We start from the raw sequence: 21,560 nt of genomic DNA on the forward strand, positions 1-21,560 counted from the left end.
CAACATTGACAAAGCATTATGGGGGTAATGCTTCCAGGTTCTACCGAAAGCATTTGAAGTCTCTAAATGCTGCAAACATCAAAGGACAAGCAACATTCCTACTTTTGCACAACACAGGTAGGACTGTGTGATGGACATACAGTTGTTGATCTACAAGCAACTAGATGTACAATGCATACACTATTAAGCGCATACAATAAATCTCATCTCTACCCACTTGCAATGAGGGTAAAGGCACCTCAACTTGGTGCCAACTACACTGAATGAAACACTCAGTATGCATTTACTGCAGGAATAAAACTCAGCATATTTGTACATCATCTGTACTGGAAAATCCTAAGTCTAAAGACAAATTAAAAATCTGCAGGCAGCAATAATCATACTGATAAGCTATAGCAGTATTTGCACTGAACAGACTACATGTATATCAACAATGCTGTCCAACATCAACTCAGGGCTGCTAAAAATCTGCATCTCAAAATGGGGACTGACACAGGGTAAAAGAAAAACAAAATGTATGACAAAAATCATACTCTGGCTTAGATAGAATAAGAATACTAAATCAAATTCCAAAAAAAAAAAAAAACCACACATATTTTTTATTTTACAAAATACATTTCTTAATTTTGAGGAAAAAAAGAAAGACACTACATAGTGTAAAAGCATACAAATTGTAGCTCTGTACAATTGTAGCTCTGCAAACTGTACACATAGATCACATAGCTTAAATAAATCTACCCACTGCTGCTCGCATTCTAAACACTCACCATTTCTATGATTTCAAGAGCTGCTTCAGGTGATGGGAGCAGCTTTGAGATGGCAAGGTTGGTTTGGTTGGACAAGCCTGTGGAACGTGACAAAGAACAGATAACTCATTAGGAAAGAAATTGAAGTCAGCACTACATACAGCTTTGTATCATTCACTCAACTACTAAATACCAAACCATTACTGCTTCACAAACATATGGTGATCTTCATATATACTCATACATTGGCAAACATCTGAATTTTCACACTTCAGAGATTATTGAAGATGCTACTATGAACTCCTCAAATTGAAAGAATTCTGTTGGTATGTTCCTCTTTTCACTCTATTACCCTGTTGACGACGGGCTGAATTTGCTACAGCACACATTTCCCATAGACCCCTGCCCAAGTATACTCAGGACTCGTCCTCAACGGGTTAAGAAAACAACCACATATGTAACTAAAACAGCTTTACATTAAAACATGATGTAATAGATTCTTGCTACATACATAAAAGCAACTGTTTGGTGTGTGTGTGTGTGTGTGTGTGTGTGTGTGTGTGTGTGTGAGTTTTGTTGTTGTTGTTGTTGTTGTTGTTGTTCTTCTTCTTCTTTTTTGGGGGGGGGTTTAACTTGGCAAGTTACAACTACTTTTGTAGAGTATAGGGAACAATCTATGGTTTCTTAAGCCATTCCATACTGAATTCTGAAATCCCCATAGACTTAATACACAGGCCACCAGGTTCCTGTATGGAACGGGTTAAGGTCAATCAAAGCCCAATTACACTTGAAATCATTGTGTTATTTCCAAAGAAATCCCCGGAGAAACGTACCAAGCAGGGCCTGCAGACTGGCACTGGCCTGCAGCAGCCTGTCCCCTGGGTCAGACTGGGGGAAGAAGACAGACGGTGGGATGGTGGGTGAGATCTCCTCCTCGAAGCGGAAGCCCACAGACTTCAGCAGCTCCTGCCACCCCCTCACCGGCCCCACCCGCTTCGTGATGCTCTGCTGGGTGGTGTACATGGGGTTGGTCTGGCCTCGGTTGATGCGCTGCAGGGACTTCTCAATCTGGCGGGGGGAGGGAGAGAGGTGGGAGGGAATGAGATCAATGAAAGCATGAGGTCAGCTAACATCAGTTATGATATCAGAGAGCTCTGACATCCTTTCTGATTTTCTTAATGAACACTCTTCACCACTGACTTCACATAGGCACCTATAAACTACTCATGCTTGTTCTTTAACCTACTTTAAGTTAACTCTAATCACACGCACTAAAACTGTGCATAAATTTTTGTCAAGAGTTGCTGTACAAATTGTGACAGTCAACAGCAATTCTCTTACCGGACGATTAAATATTACTTCTACACAACTATCTATAAAGACTATTAAATCTAAATGTTGCACATCAATATTATTGTGAATGCACAGAGCAGTATGAGGAGTCCCTTGTCAGCTGGCCTTTTTCTGGACACCTCCTGAGAAAGTACAAATTGATAATGCAAGCATACTCATCTTCAAAGAAACACTACCAAGATGAAGACATTTCCTGAATGTGATCAATCACAGGATACTCACCAGATGAAGCAGAACCCGCAGGGCATCTCTACACTTGGAGGGCGTGGTCAGGATGTCACCCAGGGCGTTGCCAAACATGGCGCTCTTGTTGCTCAGTCTGGCGTCGCATCCGACGAGGGCGAAGCCCGCCCAGTTGGACGGATGGGAGAACTGTTTCACCTCCCGCACACTCTTCATGGCCGCAGTCACCGCTGCGCTGGCCTTGCTCCCACCAAGCAGACGGTCGTACAGCGCCCTCATAAAGACCTGGACTGCTGACTCGGGCATGGACCAGAGTGGGACCAGCACACTCTGGGCCCCCGCCGCCAGGAAGGAGCGTGCAAGACCGATGACCGAGTCGGAGGTGATGCGGCCACCGCCACGCCCTTCGTTGCCATAGGGACTGAGGACCACCAGCTTGGCTGTGAGGCGGAGGTCTAAGACATCAGCTGCTGTCAGCAGGAAGTCACTGAGAGAGGGTATGTCTGGGCGGGGTCCATCCATGGAAGAATCCTCTGGGTTGTTCATGTCATTCAGGTCAAGCTGCTCTGGTGAGTTCTGATTATTGCCACTGTGATGAAAACATTTGACATATTTAATTATGGATAATGGAAAAACAAAACAAATTACATGTAGTTCCTTGTCCCCTAACAATGACAAATATAGAAAAGTAAAGACTTCATCATAACATGATGATGAGAGACAAATTCACCATGGATTTTTTTCCCACCTGATTGATCTCAATTGGGGAAGCAGAACTTTCAGTAATCATGTCCTAAACGTACATCTGTATAATGTCTATGTCATCTGTGATATGGTAGCATACACAATTCACCACAGACTTAACCCATGTTTGTAGCAGTTAAACATGAAAATGTAATAATTTTATAAGGACCTTTACCTGTAAAATACAAGAGAAGATAACAGATCAAAAAGTACATGAATACTAGGAAGATACTTGTTTATTTGAAAGCATTTTGTGGGCTAAGTTGACTTGCTAATTCATTGTGTGCATACAAAGCAGACTTTTTGACTGTAAATATGCTTTTACTGAAAAAAAAATATTAAAAAAAATAATCCTCTGATAGAAATATTAATCTTCAGTAAGGAACACTTCACAAAAGCAAGACAGCACATGCAATACAACACGGTCACCAAAACTTAAAAAACTAAAATTGCTAAGAAGATGTCATTGGAAGAATGTAAGATTGCACCCTCCTTACCTAATGAGATGGATAGGAGAAGTGCTCCGCCCACCAACATCTTTGGGAGACAGCACAAGGGCCGAGAGCTTCCAAGACACGTGGGTAGCAAAGTGCAGGCACTCGGCACTCTCTACCAGGCGAAGCACACCCTCTTTGCTGGCCGCTGCACCAGTCAATGGCTTTACACTGAGGAGCTCCGACACAGCTGTTGCTTCCTAAAAGACATTGTGTGGAAATAGGATTTTGTTTATATCAGGTATGTAGAATAGTGACCAACATGCTCTTAGAATGCTGCTTCACATGAACAAAAGATGTCATCTTGTCATACATGTACATCATAACAATTTCATTACAATCATTAATAGCTGCAGTGTTAGGCTTGCTAATTTCACATTTAATACTTTCAGCACTAGCAGAATTTGTACCAATGTCACAATCACTTTTGCTATCATCATTATCATTATCATCATCATCATCATCATCACTATCACCATCAAACTGAGTAAATGAACTCAAAGACTGGCTGATACACACTTCCAAAGTGTTGGGTAAATGCATAGTGCTAATATTCTACAGAGTGACTTTGCATAATTCATAGGACAATCGCATTATCTGAACATTGCTTCATGTACTACTATGTGAGACATGTTGTGCATAAGTGACCATGCATCATAAAACCTACGAAAGGCCATACTGGTCAATCTTCAAATACAAAGTACAGGTGTATGTCTAAAAATGTCTGTTTTTTGGTCAATAAGAGAGGTTTGGAGTTATTTGTTATTTTTTCGTTTCATTTTCTGAAAGCATTACCCTTTTTATATCTAACTTTGAAGTTAAGAAGCATATGATTTAAGTATAAATAATGAGCTTTTGCTAAAGTGCAGCTTCGCAACATAATAGAAGAAGAGAATGTTGTTCATGCTGGTTTGCAAGATTTAGTTTAATCTAAAATAAAAATCCCTTCATAGTGGTTACCATAGAGATTTCAATCCACATGGTGTTCCAAACACAGTAAATGGTGAATAAGTACACTCAAATAAACTCACTCGCTTCAAAAATGTATCCGTACTGTCATTATACACAACAGGGATGCAGGGAGAACAAAATACAATTCTAGCTGACACAAAACGTAAGGTTTGATAGTGACCGCCCACCCAAATATGTCACATGACACATCAAAAATGCAAACACATGTACATAATATTCTTGTGTTTTGACACCTTCAAGTTATAGTGCTTTACAAAAATGCCAAACTGTTCTGCTGCATGGTTAAGATAAAATCATATGGGAGTCGGCTCATTATATGTCAAACCATGAAATAATATTGTTGCCATAAACAGACGAGATGAGATATATTTCAACGTTTTGGGGCACAATCCACATCACCCAGGGATTCATTTCACTTGACCTTTGACATTTGAAAATATGAGCTCTTTCTGCAGCTGTTTCAGTATTCAGATGGCTTCTACCAAGAAATGCAATTTTCACTCAATTTGCTGATTTTGGAAGGAACAGTTGAATACCACTATAATTTAAGAGCAAGTGTTAGGCCACAAGAATACTACAATTACCTACCCATAGAGATGTATACTAATAATATACTAGAGCGCGGACTGCGTGTGGCGCGTACGCAGTGCTCGTGTGCCGAGATGAAGAGGCCGCGCGCCATCTTTGTCCGGGCAAAAACAAGCATCGGTCCGGGCAGTGCAGTAGTGGTGGACACGTGAACACGTATACAACAAGCGCTCAAACACGTATTGCCTTTCAGCAAAAAGATGAGGGGGTCGGAGATGAGAGAAGGAAACAACTCAAAAATTTAAGTTGCTAGCAATCTCTTATTGTGAGTGGTAAAGAAAATGAAAATATAAAAAAATTACTTTATTCTCAACGAGGTAATACTTTCAAGCCGACCAACACGACCATGGTCCATGCAATACAAAGGGTTCTCTTGGTCTCTAGACTGCCGGATGCCCCTTGTGATACAGTATACTGCGTCAATTTTTGTGTTTTTTTTTTTTGCAGTTATATTTATTTTTTTCTGTATGAGGGGACTGCATTCTATAGTCCTATCTGTGTATACGAGTGTTTCATTGTATTTCTTTTTTTTTTTCTGGTGGTGGTGGAAATGAAATAAATCATTTTTATAAGTACGTGTAGGCATATTGGTTCCATGACATATTGATGTTCAAGCTCGAAATGCTAATGTTGAAGCTTACATAAACCCTAACCCAAATCATAACACCCACGGTGACCCTAATCCTAATCCTCACCCTGCCTTTCTTACAAGAACCAAAAGCCCAATCAGACCCATGATGGTAATTCTACTTTCAGAAAGATATCAATGCCGGAGCATATGTCCTGTCACCAGGCATATATTACGTATTCTGAGCTTTTCTCACACTATCTTAGTGAAATTAACTGCTGGTATAGCAAAGGGTGGAGGAACGATTTTTTTTTTTTTTTTTTTTTTTTTTTTTTTTTTTTTGGGGGGGGGGGCTCAATGGCCAAATAGGGCACTTAGAAATGAGCACTTTTTTAACTTAAAAAGGGGAGTTTTTTTTTTTTGAAATGGGGCAAATGCCCCCTCCCCCGTTCCGCCGACCTTAATACTTGCATATAGTTATGTACTGTATTAGCTATCTATATTATAGTAGCAATAGATCGAGAATAGCTGAGGGAGGGCGGAGTGCCCCTGACGAATTTTGCAAGACCTTTTCTTTTCTTTTTCCTTCTTTTTTTTTTTGCCTTGAATCAATCTGTTTAACACACACTATAAATGTAATTTTAGTTACTTGTGAAAGGAATCTCCGCTCCCCTTCTATTCTCCTGTTTCTACATCCAAAAGCAGCACATGAACCAGGCATTTTGCAACATAGATCTATGCTACTTTAAGTAGAATTTGCGAATTTAAGAACATTTTTCGATTTCCAAACTCCGATGGAGACCTTGGCATAGATGCCAGCCTACTGCCGTTGCATCCCGTCGTCGATCTCCCTGAATGCTCCGTAGCGCTACACGTTATCGGTACGGTCGCTAGTCGAAATTTGCCCGGACCAAAATGGCGAACGCCTCCTTCTATCGGTCACAGGGATTTTACGGAGTCCGCCCTCTAGTGTTCTTAGTATACATCTCTATGTACCTACCCAACCTAGCACTTATTTTAAATCTTTATAGAGCAACTTTTTAAGAGCATTACGCTGAAAGGGGACTAGAAGACAGTGTTACTATTCATCTCACATTCTATAAACCATGGTGAAATTATTGATTTCGGGGGGCATTTTTTGTTCACACATTGCAACGACTTTTTAAAACGAGGAAGGAACAAACGACTAGGAAGGCACGTAAATCCCTACGCAACAAATCAAGTCCTCAAATATTCATACCTGACAACAGAAACAAACAAAAATGCAAAGATCATCAAAACAAACACCAAATGTGAAACCTGAACATTGGAACTGAGGCCAAACACACTCAGATTCAATGACATGCAGCACTCCAGACGTTTTGAGACAGCAGCTTGAAAAGGAATATTATGAGATGACCTCTGACCCGACAAAAATCCATTGTTATGACAACGGGCTGCCAGCCACTGCAGCCCGGGGGTTGAAAAGGGTTGAAATAGAACCCAGCTGAAGACAGATCACCGCTCATGTTTCGTTGTTAATTGCTCCCAAAGAAGTACTAACATCTGCTCACATTCTTTTTTAACTTCTCATTCAGTCTCTCTTGTGACCAATCGTCAGAAAGAAAAAAAGTTAGACAGAAAAGAGTGAAACAAACCCAGAGCGAGTACATCAAACTACTGAGAAAATCTGCATATCCACAGGGGGTGATTTCAGCACTGAACTCGAGCAAAAGTTGAAACAGACCCGTAATCATCGATCGGGAATCATTTCAGCGGCACAAGAAACAACTAAACACCTTTTGACTGGTAGAGCCTGTGAGAGTACAAAGACCTGACAACAAAATGTAAAGGCAAATCACAAAGACTCAGGGTGAATCATCAAATTCCATATCAACCTTCAAACTCTGAATGATTTTTCAGTGGAAGGATATCACGCACACACACACACACACACACGCACACACACACGCACACACACACACGCACACACACATACACACAACAGTGATTGCTCCACTGAAATGCTCATTTGACATTTTGAGAGAAATGTTATGTTATGAAATGTCTTCCAGCCCTCATATGATTCATGAAATTTGGTAATTAGACCCACATCTTCATCAGCTCCTATATGTCTTCGTGCATTAAACAAACTCAAAACATCTACTCAGCATTCAAATGTTTTTCTCTGCTTCATGCGCTATGGAATGTCTGTAAGCCATACCTGGCATCAAACTAAACAAAAGATTAATACAAAAGAGAATGCTTACCTGTTCAGAGCCAGCCATTCCGTTCCATCCCCACTTGCCCACAACGCTGGGTGGCAACTTGGGGTTGGCCACCACAAGGGCGGGCTGCATGCCACTGCTGGATGGTGTCCGCTGCTCCCAGTACAGGTTGAGGTTGAGTGCCCTCAATGAAGGCACCATGCGAATGTTGAATCTCTCATGGAGTGACTCGGTGGATGAGCCACCCTTAAGGATGGCAAAAGGCACCAGGTACAGGTCACCTGAAGTTGGAGAATATTAAGGTAAAACCGATTAATTAATGCCTGATGCATACCATGATTCATTTTAGTTTTCTCCATGCAATAAACGTACGTGTATTGATGCATACAATGTATTTTATTCTTTCTCCATTTCAGGCCAAAATGGTTTAAACATATCAATTCAAGCATCATGTTCAGTAAAACTTGTACAGGAAGCCTTCATACAAACAAAACAAGCAGAGGAGATGTTGCTCAACAATATAAGAAATGATTATGGTGAGTATTTGGCTCATTTTCAATCAACATTTTAATTCATAAGTCACCTATTTCACTTACAAAATTGAGATATCACACATGGCTACTTACCTTCCAATACCAGCACAAGATCTGAGCGAGGTGTGTCTGGCCCATTGGGCTGTGGCATTGCGTCTTCCAGAGGGGATATCAGCACGTCGTATAGCGCCCTCAGTGGTGGCTTCCCAGACCATGACTTCTGGCGGAGGATCCTGGAGGCCGCCTCCCTCCGCGCCAGGCTGCCGTTGAGGCTGCCTACCCCACTGAGCTGGCTGGCCAGGCTGGCGACGCTGCGTGCCGAGCTGTTGATGATGTGGTTGCGGTTGGTGAGACGCAGGAAGCTGCTGCGATCCGGGTCCAGCTTGGCACTCAGTTCCTCCAGGTGCTGCTGTAGCAGCTCGTCCGCCTCACTCTCCGTCTCGCTGGTGATGTCCCCACTGGAGTAGTGATGGTGGCTGTCCACGCCCAGTGCCTCTCGGGCATGGCTGATGTACTGCTCCAAGAGGGCGGTAGAGGCGTAGGACACACCCGTCCCCGATGCCATGCTGAGGTTAAGGGAGGGCAGGGAGGTGTTGGAGGACGCAGTGGAGGACTGGTCATCTGATGTCGGGTCCTTGTCAATGTGGGCCAAGTCACAATCATGGAACTTAACAATACCTAGAAGGAAAAAAAAATATAGAATTTGCAACATATTTCATGAACAAATCAAATTTTTATCTTATCATATTTCACCAACTATGAACTTTGGCACTTGAACTAGGTCTTGTGCTAAGGCCAATGCTGCTGTTACTACATAACTACCCATTTGCAATTATTCCAATAAACATACATTTAACTGATCACAATTATTCATTGCCTGCTGGAAAACAAAATAAATTAAGTTTAGCATCTTTCTGGTTGCTATCTAATTTGTCACTCCACATAGCATTCTTGAAAGCTATAGCAGAAGGTTTTTCATCTTCTTTTCTACAAAACATTCTTAACATATAAACTGCAAAATAACCGCACGAAAAACAGAAAGAATAATTACAAAGAGAGAAATAAAAAAAGTTGTTACATACCATCACCAGGAGTCATGAGCCAACTGTAGAGATGTCCATCAGCTATAGAAAAGTAGAGAATATTAGCACTCTGTCTGCTGACCAGCTCCTGAATCACATCATTGGTCATCAGGCTTGCATCAAAGTGATCACCCACAGCAGCCTCCCCACTCTGGCGCTCCAGGAGCAGGTCAACAAAGGCTCTCGTCCTCCCACGCTCAGCCACAGCTAGTGCTTCATCTGTGCGCTCCAGAGCAACAAGGACTCGCTGGAGGGCTTGGTAGGAGGCAGACTGGGCATCGAACAGGGACAGCTTGTACTCCCCACTCCCTTGTGATTCCCTGCGGATATGCTCAAAGAGTTCTGTGGCACGGTACAGCTCGTGCTGGGCATCATCAAGCTTGTTGTTGGACCACAGGGCCAGGCCAAGCCTGTGTCGGATCTTGGCCTCGTCTTCCTTGCGACCCAGCTGGTTGGCTATTTGCAGTCCTTGCTTGAAATATGTGACACTCTGGGAAAAGTTTCTGAGAGCGTGGTGGACACGCCCGAGACTTGCATATGCCAGGGTCTTAGCTACACGATCATTAACCTGAGCAGCAATGCTCAGGTGTTGTTCTTGATACATGATGGCCTTCTGGTAGTTGCCCAGTGATTCCTGAGTGACACCTAAGTTACCAAATGCCCTACCCTGACAAGAAAGGTTGTTGGTCTCTTCGGCAATCTTCAAGTCATCCTCGTGGAACTCCAATGCCTTTTCATACTCACCCATTTGCTGGTAGACACCACCAAGCCCACAGGCAGCGTCTGCCTGGCCAGCCTTGTCATTCGTTTCCAGTGTGATTCGCAACTGGTTTTCCAGGCAGGATATTGCTTGCTCAAAGTTGCCCATGAGACTGTGCAGACACCCGAGTTCCCCGTAGGCAGATGCCTTTGCAGTGGAAGAGTTTGTTTCGTGTGCAAGCACTAATCGCTTCTCGTAGTAAAACGATGCCTGCTGGAGATTGCCGAGAGAGCGATGAACGTTCCCCAAGCCATGATATGCTTTGTCCTGCTCCTCAGCACTATTAGTCCTCTGTGCCATAAACAAGTACTGCTCGTAGTACTTCACCGCTTCCTCCATGTCACCAAGTGCTTCATAGCACTCTGCTAAGTTCCGGAAAGCACTTGCACGATTCTGCAGCGCCACGTTGCCCCCTACCTGTTCCAGTGCTGCAAGCTGCTCTTCAAAGTAGCCCAGGGCATCTTCAAAGAGATTCATGTTCATCTTTGTGATGCCTAGATTACCATGTGCCTGTGCCTGGATGGGTCCATCATTTACCTCCCTCGCCCTAGCCAGCTGCTCCTCGTAACACTTGAAAGCATCAAGAAATTTTCCCAGGGCTGTGTGCACAGCCCCAAGGTGACTGTGGGCCTTGCATTCTCCTTGGATATCATTGAGCTCCTGGTAGAGCTGTAGCTCCTGGGTATGGTGAGCCAAAGCCTTGTCATAGTGCTTCAGTTTCCTCTGGGTTGCACCGAGGGCACCATAGGCTGTTGCTTCCAGTGCTTTGTTGCTTACTTGCTTTGCGAGTTGTAACTGCTGCTCATAGAATCGAACTGCTCCCTCAATGTCCTTCTTGGCCATGTAGATGTCTCCCAAATTGCCAAGGGCACAGAACTTTCCCGGTGCATTTTTGACCTGCTGCGCTATTGTCAGGAAACACTTCTGACAATCCTCTGCTCGCTCAAAATTACCCAACGTCCTGTATGCAAGTCCAAGATTACAATATGCCCGTCCCATCCATACTTTGTCCTTCTGATCTCTTGCCAGTAAGAGATCCTTCTCATAGAACTGGACCGCTGACTTGTAATTGCCCAATGAGTAGTGAGCGTACCCGAGATTATGATACCCCTTGCCCTGCCCCTCTAAATCTTTAACTTCCTTGGCCAGTGCCAGATATCTCTCATAGAATGGGATTGCTTGTTGGAACTCCCCGCGAGAACTGTGATAGTTGCCCAGATTACTGAGAGCCCTCGCTTCACTGGCCTTGTCTCTCAGTTCTGCAGCTATCGCTAAGTGTCCCTGATAGTGCTCCATGGCCTTCTCCTTCATGTTCATCGCCTGGTAGGCCACAGCCAGGTTTCCATGGGTGCATGCTTCTGCCCCCCTGTCATTGACCTCCCGTGATATTGTTAGTTCCTGCTTGTGGTACTTGATAGCCTGCTCGTGCTGGTTCAGGGCGCTGTAGGCATTGCCCATGTTGCCATAGGCACGCCCCATTGCCCCGCGGTCGTTCATCTCCATGGCGATGTTGAGATGTGCCTTGTGTAGCTTCAGGGCTGTCTCGTACTGTCCTTGTTGCTGGTAAACAATGCCTAGATTTGAGCATGCCTGTGCTTCCACTAGCTTGTCCTTTGTGCTCAGTGCTATGTTGAGTTGCTGCTCATGACACTGCTTTGCTGAGTTAAGGTCCCCAGAACACCTCGCTGCATGCCCAAGTCCGGCATATGCTCTAGCCTCCATTGCACGATTCTCCTGGAGCTTGGCTATTCCTAGAACCTCAGTGTGATAGTGTGAGGCTTTGTCAAAGTTCCTACGATAATGGAAAGCACTGCCAAGATTACTGTAGGCCCGGGCCTCCTCAGTTCTATTTTCAAGTTGCTTTGCAATCTCCAAGTGCTGTTTGTGGCACTCCAAAGCCTTGTCAAAATCCCCAAGTGCCAGCTGCACGGCACCGACATTACCGATCTCCCGTGCCTCAAACTGCTTATCGTTGAGTTGCCTTGCCAGAGTGACACATTGTTTGTGAGTGGTGAGTGCATTCGGGAAGTCCCCAATGGCTGAGTATACATGACCTAAGGATGAGAACCACAAATACCGAATATTAATAGCAACCAATTGATGACAAATCCAACAGTTCATAAAGAGTCACCAAGATTGGGATCAAATGAACCAGTGAGATCACTAAACAAATGCAACATACATTGCAGGTGTGGTCCAACGGGTGGGGTAACACAGTTAAAGCCTTGCAAGGGTTGTGCGGGGTACTAACTCTTTGATATCAAACATCACAATGACTAGATGCATCAACAAAGGGAGATTCTGTACTATTCAATACTGAGTGATTCTGTAAAAGAAAATAACAACAAAATATATACATTGCATCATCAGCAACAGTAAGTTTGAATACATACAAGTGGCCAAGCTAACATTACCAAATACATTACTTGCTCAAACCAGGAAAGCATCAACTGGCAAATGAATAGTGTCAGGAGGTCCGTGCATGTCATACAATTTCATGGAATCTCTAGGCAGGTCCATGAGAAGTGGGAGTTATGTTTATACCATTGCTGTCATACGGCAAGTAATTAAGCTAGAATTGTACCCTCCATCAAATTTGCCCTGTTACATTAAGTTGCAATGATTTAAAAAAAAAAAAATGTTTTTTCACTAAAGAGGACCTGACCTGATTAATAATTTGTATTTGTTATTTCAAAGCTTGCTTGTCTGTTATTGCAGATTACATGATACTAAATACAATACTTTGATTACAAGCTCTCAGAGAACTAGAGCAACTTTTGCAACCAAACTCAGTGACCCTGATAACCACTTGTGGATTATTCCCACAGTATAGAGAGACTGCTCTCAACATGTGTACATCTATTGTTATGTACTATTTGTGCAACAAATGACAGCAATAACAGTATTGGCATTTAAGATATCAGATCAAATCACAGTGACTGATAACTAATCATCAATAGTCCAATGCCATATGCCACAGCACACAGTCAATAACTCCTCCAGATAAACAATGATTGTTGGTAGCATGGGAAAAATCAATAATGGTAATGGGAAACAGACTGAAATTGACTTGAGCTGAACCCTTACTCAAAAGAGGCCATACAGGGGGGGGGGGGGGGATGGAGTTGTCATATCTTCTCGAGTTCACATCATCTCCACCATCTGCTAAGGACTTTCTCACAGGATTTAAAAGTATGGATTGATTTGCATGATCAAAAGATTGCATTGTGAAGTTGAAGTAGAGTCAGTTTGTTTGACTGAACTTTACTCTAACCAAATCATTGTTCAGTAAAGAGCAAGATATTTTGCCAGTGAAGGGTTTTATGGATACAGATTTCGTTAATATCTCTGATATCCCAGAAATACTTCAGTGAGTTTTAGAATGCATTCAAATGACTATTAGTGCCCTGTTGCTGATCCATACAGTAGTATCTTGAGGTGGACAGGTAGTATACAATGAAATTAACAGGCCCTATAGCAAGGGTGACAGATTAAAACACCAAAGGTGGCAGGGCCCAACACCAAGGGTTACATGCCCTAAACTGGCAATGTTGGCTAGAAAAAAACTAAGAGCAATATGGTCCAACACCTCCACAACATGGGTGATGGGCTTTACACCAAGAGTGTTGGACCCTTCACACCGAGGGCTGGTCAAAACACTAAGAACGACAAGCCCAATACCAAGGGTAACAGGTTTGAACACTAAAGGTGTCAGGGCCTAAAACTAGTGGTGGCAAGCCACTAAAGGTGTCAGGGCCCAAAACTAGTGGTGGCAAGCCACTAAAGGTGTCAGGGCCCAAAACTAGTGGTGAGAAGCCCTATAAAAATGACAGCGTTGGCCAAAACACTAAAGGTGACAGGCCATATAAGTGAGGTAAATTGTTGTACCTAGACTGCTAAGTGCGGAGGCGGCCACATTCCGGTCCTTCTGCTTCATGGCCAGGTAGAGCTGGAAGTGGTGGTGTGTGAGGGCCTCCTTGTAGTTGCGCTGAGAGAAGTATGCTGCCCCCAAGTTGCCGTGAGCTCTGCATTCACCAACATGGTCACCTAGGTGAGTGCATGTGTAGAAAGAAAGACATAGTATGATCATATGGGCCCCACATACAGAGAAAATGATGATAGTGACATAAAAACAACAACAACAATGCCTCCAAACTTGAAACTAGGTGAAGTTTATCCCTTTGAATTTGCTTGTATATCCAAAATTTGCCTTTTTGCAGATTTGATTTTTCATTGCATTTGGTCTGCTTTTACTCAGGGATTATTCAATCACTAATCACAATTGCACTTTAATAAATATCACGGATCACAACAAAGAAGGAAAAAGAAAAATCAGGGTCACACAGTAGCTCTAATAGCACAGTGCATTTCCAAATTCATATTCAAACTGCCTTTTATGCAAACTCTGAGGTTACTTCCAATGACATTGTAGCTTACATGTACATAAATCTTTCTCACAAACCCAGTGTACTGGCCACATAAAGCATTCCTTGATAAATCTAAATTGATGCTGTACAGGTCTTCTTGTGAAGATAAAACTCAAGTGGAAGAACATCAACTTTCTAATACAGCCTTTGACTGCATTTTCTCTTATGTCAGAAGGCATAAGACCCAGAAGCTGAATCAACATTGATCAACCAGCAGAGCATAAAACTCAAGAGGTAGATCAACATCAACTCTCTCCAGCATAATCTCTGACACCAGATGACCCTTCTTTGCACTTACTGAGTGACTTAGCCACAGAGAGATCCTGGTGCATGAAGGATATAGCCTTCTCTGTGTTTCCCAGCCCCCAGTGTGCGCTGCTCAGGGCCGAGAACACTGAACCTCTCAGCTTCAGACTGCTCGTGCCTGTAAATTGTTACAAAGGAAAAGAAAAACACAAACTTAGGATCTCTTGTTTCTTTCATTGACAACTACACTCCCACATCCTAACAATAATTGATAGTACTGTAAAACCAACAAATTTTATGTCCATGAAATTTTCGAGAATTTTGTGAGGAGCCAAGGTTCATGAAAGTCAAATGCATGGACAAGTTTTTATCTACACATTACATTGAAAACCATTACTGATAGTGATTCATGTGGGATCATTCTGTGAATGCTTCTGGTTTTACAGTACTTATAATAATTGGTTGAACCACTACAATCTGAATTTGAACTACATTTGTATATGTTACTGAAAATATACCCACATCTAAACCTTTAAAGGAAAATGAGCTATGCGGGCCTTGCTTGGGGACAAGTACTTGAGACTTGAAACCTAGACCTGCCCATTACAAGTCCAGCATCTGCAAACTGCTGGACCAGTATTAAACATCTCCAGTCTCCATTATGTGTATCCATGTAGCTCCATGCTCTATCCTAACACCCAGGCATGCCAGCCACAGTAATATGCAATATGCTTTTACTGGGACACTGCACACAGCCATCTGCTCTGCTGCTATCTCTACAGGATATATACATCAAGTATATGAAAACAATGAGACTGACACCACAGATGTCATTCCCTGGGAAGAGCCCATCTCTCGCTGCCCTCTCCTCCAACCCGAGAGGTTTGGAGGGGAAGCCATCCAGGAGCTCAGAATGGAATGTGAGAAGCCAAACAGGGCAGGCTTTGGAGAGTAAATATTTTGGGTCATTCAGGATCTTTGCTCCCGTTCTTCTTCTGTTCTTGAAGTAGACATAAAGTTTTAAGGTAACAGCACAAAAGATGGATTCTCGTTTGAGAACCTGTTAGTAATGACTGTCTCTGGCCAACTCAAAGACCTACTGTAAAATCTGAGATTTATATTTTACCTAGTATTATATGTCCTCTTTCTTTTAGTATCAATGGAGACTCTTCTCTAACGAAACCTGTCTTACTTTGCAACTAATGTCCCACTGTGGAAACCATGGGGAAGAACATGAAATGGCTCATCGGCATTACAGGTATACATGTCAATATTCAATATATCAATCTTTATATCTAATATGCTCTACAACAGTTATGGAATTACACGATATATCCCAGAATGCAGAAATATGAACATAGATCATTAAAACAATCGCTGAAAACTCTTTTGGAACATTATTTCACTATCATTTCTGGCTGCCTCTGAGCCAATCTATTGTTTACTCAACTTGTGCCTCCTCTGCTTTAATTTCTGAACCCATTTGAGGACGCACTGATTTTGCTGTATTAACATACGTTTCCCATAGACACATGCCCAAGTATTTTCAGGACTCGTTTTCAATGGGTTTACATTCTTACAACATGTTTTTGTTATCTCATAGTGTATAATCCTTCCTCTACTGCCTTTACCATTTCTTGCTCACAAAACTGCTTAACCACTTTTTATCTGAGTTTATTTTTTTTCTTTTTTGCTGTATTTCAAACCCAAAAAAGTGCACCTGACTCTAAACTATAGGCATACACAGACACTGAAGGGTAGACCAGCTGCTGCTGATTCAAGTCTCTTATCACATTTTCAAGAGTCTCTTCAACATTTCAAAGGAGTCTCCCCCACTTTGGTTGTTGTGGTTTTCCCACTACCCAAAAAAACCCCCTTCCTAAAGTACAGCGAACCATCCTTCTCCAGCTTTTAAGGAGGAGGCATTCGTACATGATCGAATTCCAAGTGCGTTTCGTTCTAGAATTTCAGCAGTTCCTTTCTACAGTACTCTTTCCTGCTGATCTCTCTATGAGGATTGTGATTACACGTACATAATATGTGCCTCATCTTCCATCAATTAAACTACCCATCCAGCTTTGAAATTGATAAACAGATGTGATAAAAGTTACAAACAGCAATCCAACTTGACAGGGAATCATGCCATAATGTCATCACATCTCAAGTAAAATTCACATTTACATTAGCATTACAAGAAAGGGCACACCCAAAAAGGGAAAAAAATCCTCCTCATATCAATACAGAAATAATTCTATGAAGGATCAAAAATCACTGGAACCTTTTACTAAAAGTAAATTATAATAATCTGAAAATTAAGTGTTTATAGAAAATGCACAAAATATTCTTATGCCTTTCTGGTAGGCCACAAAAGAAGAAAGAAAAAACATTAGCACCTTCCACGGTACACATTACCATATCTATGTACATAAACACTCTTACATTTCATAACTGGGGTCGGAGCACTTACCAATCTTGAGGGCGGACTCGAGGACGACAAGGGAGGAAGCGTGATAGCCGGCCGCTAGCAGCTCTTGACCAATGACCGATATGATCACAAAAGGACTCTTGTCCAGGTTCATTGAGACAAGCTGCTTGTAGGTTGGCTCGAAATTGTCTAGAAGGAAAAGAACAATTGAATAGTTTACAAGATTTACTTCCTTGCACAATATTTCTTCAGAACAGCTAAATTACATATATCTGATAATATCCAGATAATAAATACTTGGGAAGCAGACAGCACTTTACAAGTAAATATGTTTTTGTTTTGTTTTGTTTTTTTGCCAAAGCAATTATACAAAATTGATTTGAAAACAATTTTGCAAAGAAAACTACATGAATTACAGCCTCAGGAACTGCATACTTTTTTATATCACGCACTAAAAATCTTTAATATTCCCTTCATGTGTTCAGTGTTGAAGGGTGTTCTCTGTATTAGCTTGATTTGATTGCTGAATTTAGATGTGAAGTTGCTTGAATATTGCACGATCAAAACTGTTTCCTAATAGACCCATTTCTTAACAAAGTGTTCAATATTTGTGATTCTGAGACAAGACTGCATTTGAAAAAGATCTGAAAGCCTTCACGCTACCATTAATTTAGTTTGATTTACTTTTAATTACTTTAATTACTTTATCTTTATATTGGAAACTGGACCTATGAACCTCTTAAAGCATAAGGAGTGGTGCAATTTCATCTTGTCCAATTGGAAACTGCATTCCTGCAAGTAGGAATGCGATTGTCCAAGAATGCATCAAAATCAAACACAAATTCATCAACTTGAAAGCTGTTATCCATCACAATTTGTACATTCTCCAGGCACATCTTTTGTTTTTGTTTTTTTTTGGGGGGGTGGGTGGTTGCACCTTTACATTAAATATATCAACACCAGTTGCATCATATGTCCAAACTTCCTGAAGGCTACAATCACTCAATCATTCAAGAACAACAGAGAATCAAAGCAGAAAGGGAAAGCGTAATCTCTGACACAGAATAAAACGATGAAAAAAAAGACAAAACAAGCTGAAAGGCATCAAGAAATGAAAAGGCAATATCATTCCTCTACCTCCCAAAAGACTACCATCTGTGGGGAAAGAAATATTCTTATTTTCACTTCCTTAACTCCTTTTCTCTCTCTTTTTTTTTTTGTAAAATTCAGGATATGCAATCGCTTTGGATCAATTTTTCTGAGAGGTTTGCTCAAGGCTATCCATGTTTATTGACGTCCAGTATTGTATGTTTTTTACTTGTTTTTGCTTTCTTTTTCAAGGGTTGTCATGAAGGAAATAAATTGCAGAGCCTCTGAAACAATCTCAGATCGGCTTCTTCCTCTGCGGTTTAATCATTATTGGTTTTGGAGAGGATTACGTAGATAGCTTTCTCTCTCGTCATCTCTTTCTGTTGTGTTTCTCTTGGATTCTTTCTTTCCGCAGGTGTTGATGAGGATGTGCGGTCTCTTTCCCACCTTGAATGCACAATGCTTTGATTTCCTCAACTGGACGGGACAAAAGCACAGCTTTGTAGATTGTTCGCCACACACCCTATGGCGTTGTATTTAATTCTCCTCATTCCAGCTCGACGTCATTCCCCCCCCCCCCCCCAATGAAAAAAAAAAAAATACCTGCAGGTTTCATGCCGTTTCATCCGTACGACTGCATTACAATTTAAAACAAGGTCTGCTTACTATTTTTTCCCCTAATATCCTTTGCAGTCACTCTCTTACAAAATTTGACTCAGAAAGTCACAAATGAGGTAATGCAGAAAATCGATGCTGGTATTGGTGTCCTTACAAACTTGCAAACCTTTTCTGAAATTCTCATTCCTTCCTCCTAGTTTTGATGGCAGTGATGCCAGGCAAATGATGCAGTCTTTCCTATGAAAGTGAGCCTCCTAAAATCTGACTCACTCGAATAATAGATGTATATAATTTCATCCATTTATGACAACCCTACGCCTCTGCTGGTACGAGCGGAACCACAACCTCTCCGCTTAAATTTAAGTTACTCTACATCATAATAAACCTACAAGAAGCTCAGTCCCTGTCTGTGATGTGTAAGAGATATCGCATACATCAATTCATTCACTGAAAGGAAAGAAATCTACACTGAACTCCGTCGGATGTCCACCGGCACTGGTAGGAATGACAGCAAATTTTGTCCAGCGCTGCATTGTTTGTTTCGCTGGTTTACGGTTACCTACGGTTTCTTTCACAGGGTGAAGTCAATGCCTTCTGTGTGTATCCTTCTAGCAAGCTGCATATACTTGTATATTGTCTCTCAACCTGGCATTTATAGTCATTATATTTTCCTTTTCTCTCAATATCTTCCTTTCTCTCTCTCTCTTTCCTTTTTCTTCCTCACTTTTTCTCCTGTCAATGTTTACTGATATCTCCAGTAGGATGCACTCATGAGAAAACAACAACAACTGAAAACACACCAAATTTTTACAGGTGCACATGAAGTTCATCGACTGAGGTGGGTATTTTTATCACCTCCCGCTTGCTGGAATTTTACTGCTTTTCCCTTTCCCCTCTAAATATCATGTCTGCATATATATGGAACAGGCTTCATAAATCTTGGAGAGCCTCCATCATATGAATTTAAAAAAAAAGGCTGGTTTGAATTTCAAGAGGCTGGCCATAGAGTGTGGAGGAGTAGAAGTCATAAATATTTGATAACTGTCAGAGCAAAAAAAGTCTACATCGGGAAGGCAAGCTTTCCTTCCATTCTTTTTTCTTCTATTTCTTCTTTTCTTTCCTTTTTTTGTTGTTGTCTACACTGCTTCAGATTCTTCCCCTCTTAACCTGGCATTTTTCTGCTAAAAAAGAGTAATAATTTGTTTTTGTTTTGAACAGTTAAGATGAAAAACAGCAATACTGAGAACATCTTTGCTGATCATTTCCAAATTGCTTCACTCTCTCTCCCTCATCTTTTTTTTTTCTTGTTGAGCCACTCTGAAGCAGCTAGCTTGATTCTTTGTGTCCTTATGAATGAAAAGTTCGTTCTAGTGGAGCAATTCACTGAAATCTAACACAGTGCTGTATGAGGGTGCAGTTTGTTTATATTGGCACATACTATCCAGAATACGATGGACCTCCCTTGCAATTTGCACATTACATTGCTGCAACATTTTGGAGGTGCATAATATTAATGACCTTTTCTGCTACTCAAATTTCTGTAAGATTGATATGTTTAAAAGCTGACTGAAAATAAGAGTGACCACAAACTCAAGATGAACCCTTGCAATTTGCTCAGAAAAGGAAGACAAAGAAAGCTCAAGTTCAAGCTTAATATTCTAAATACAGAAATGTTTCTCATTAATAATAGTGATTTTTTTTTTAATGAATGTTGATCATATCTTCCTGTTAGTCACATAGCATGAAATGAACATTTCCACATGCACCTCTGAAACCACATGTTCCCACCTGTAGGTAATATCTTGAATAAGAAGACTCTTAAGAGTGAAAATCACCAAAAAGGGCTGTTTCTTGTAACAAGGGGAGAGGGGATGCCAAAAAAGACTGTTCCCTTTCAATATGAAAACAAAAACAATCTATTATCGCATTGTTAGATCAAATGAAATATATATGCATGCATATATCATTGTGTCTGCACAGAATACAGTATTGATTCTGCCAGCATAACTTGCCGGGAAGTTCTCCCCTTGTGACCGAGTGCCTGGACATAATAATAATACAAAACTTTCCAGTGTGTTTGCCGAATGATGATACAGTTCCAGCAAGATCGGGAGTCAATATTTGCCCATCATCAGGGTCCTTTGAAGCGAGCATACCTCGATTTGCAAGTTTTGCTCCAGCCTTTCATCGCCTCAACAAGGTATGAATAATTCGCCAGCAAAATGCAAACATAGGCAACGGGGAAAAAAAAAAAAGTCTTGTCGGCCAGGTTGCATTCACCCTTCCACCTACCTATCACCTAAACCATATTGGCTGTGTCTGACTTCTTTTGTTGGTTATCAACACCTGCATAAAGCAGCCGGCAATTTTACACAGATGATCATCATTTGACAAGGAATAACTAGCATTTCATTGCTTACCATACAACGATATGATACCACAACTTAATAGTTTTGGTATATTGATCACTGTATTTGTGCTATTTGTCCAATGTCATTATCTAGAAGCATGTGATAAAGTCAGGC

At 41.5% G+C, this 21,560-nt stretch overlaps 1 protein-coding gene across 1 annotated transcript in view; it reads right to left on the reverse strand.

The window, feature by feature from the left end:
* Nucleotides 1-21,560, reverse strand: part of LOC139720794 (uncharacterized) — a 53,197-nt gene that overhangs the window by 8,827 nt on the left and 22,810 nt on the right. Inside the window, exons 3-12 of the mRNA XM_071632135.1 lie at nt 17,371-17,517; nt 14,956-15,081; nt 14,119-14,277; nt 9,471-12,284; nt 8,482-9,066; nt 7,898-8,136; nt 3,524-3,720; nt 2,322-2,871; nt 1,580-1,814; nt 768-844 (exon numbers count right to left, since the gene is read on the reverse strand). Of these exons, the coding sequence (XP_071488236.1) occupies nt 768-844; nt 1,580-1,814; nt 2,322-2,871; nt 3,524-3,720; nt 7,898-8,136; nt 8,482-9,066; nt 9,471-12,284; nt 14,119-14,277; nt 14,956-15,081; nt 17,371-17,517 (5,129 nt within the window). The remainder of the gene's footprint in view (nt 1-767; nt 845-1,579; nt 1,815-2,321; nt 2,872-3,523; nt 3,721-7,897; nt 8,137-8,481; nt 9,067-9,470; nt 12,285-14,118; nt 14,278-14,955; nt 15,082-17,370; nt 17,518-21,560) is intronic.

Source organism: Diadema antillarum, unplaced genomic scaffold (genome assembly GCF_040938485.1).
Source record: "Diadema antillarum isolate AM-2024a unplaced genomic scaffold, OU_Dant_1.0 scf00000133, whole genome shotgun sequence".
Lineage (NCBI taxonomy): Eukaryota > Metazoa > Echinodermata > Echinoidea > Diadematoida > Diadematidae > Diadema > Diadema antillarum.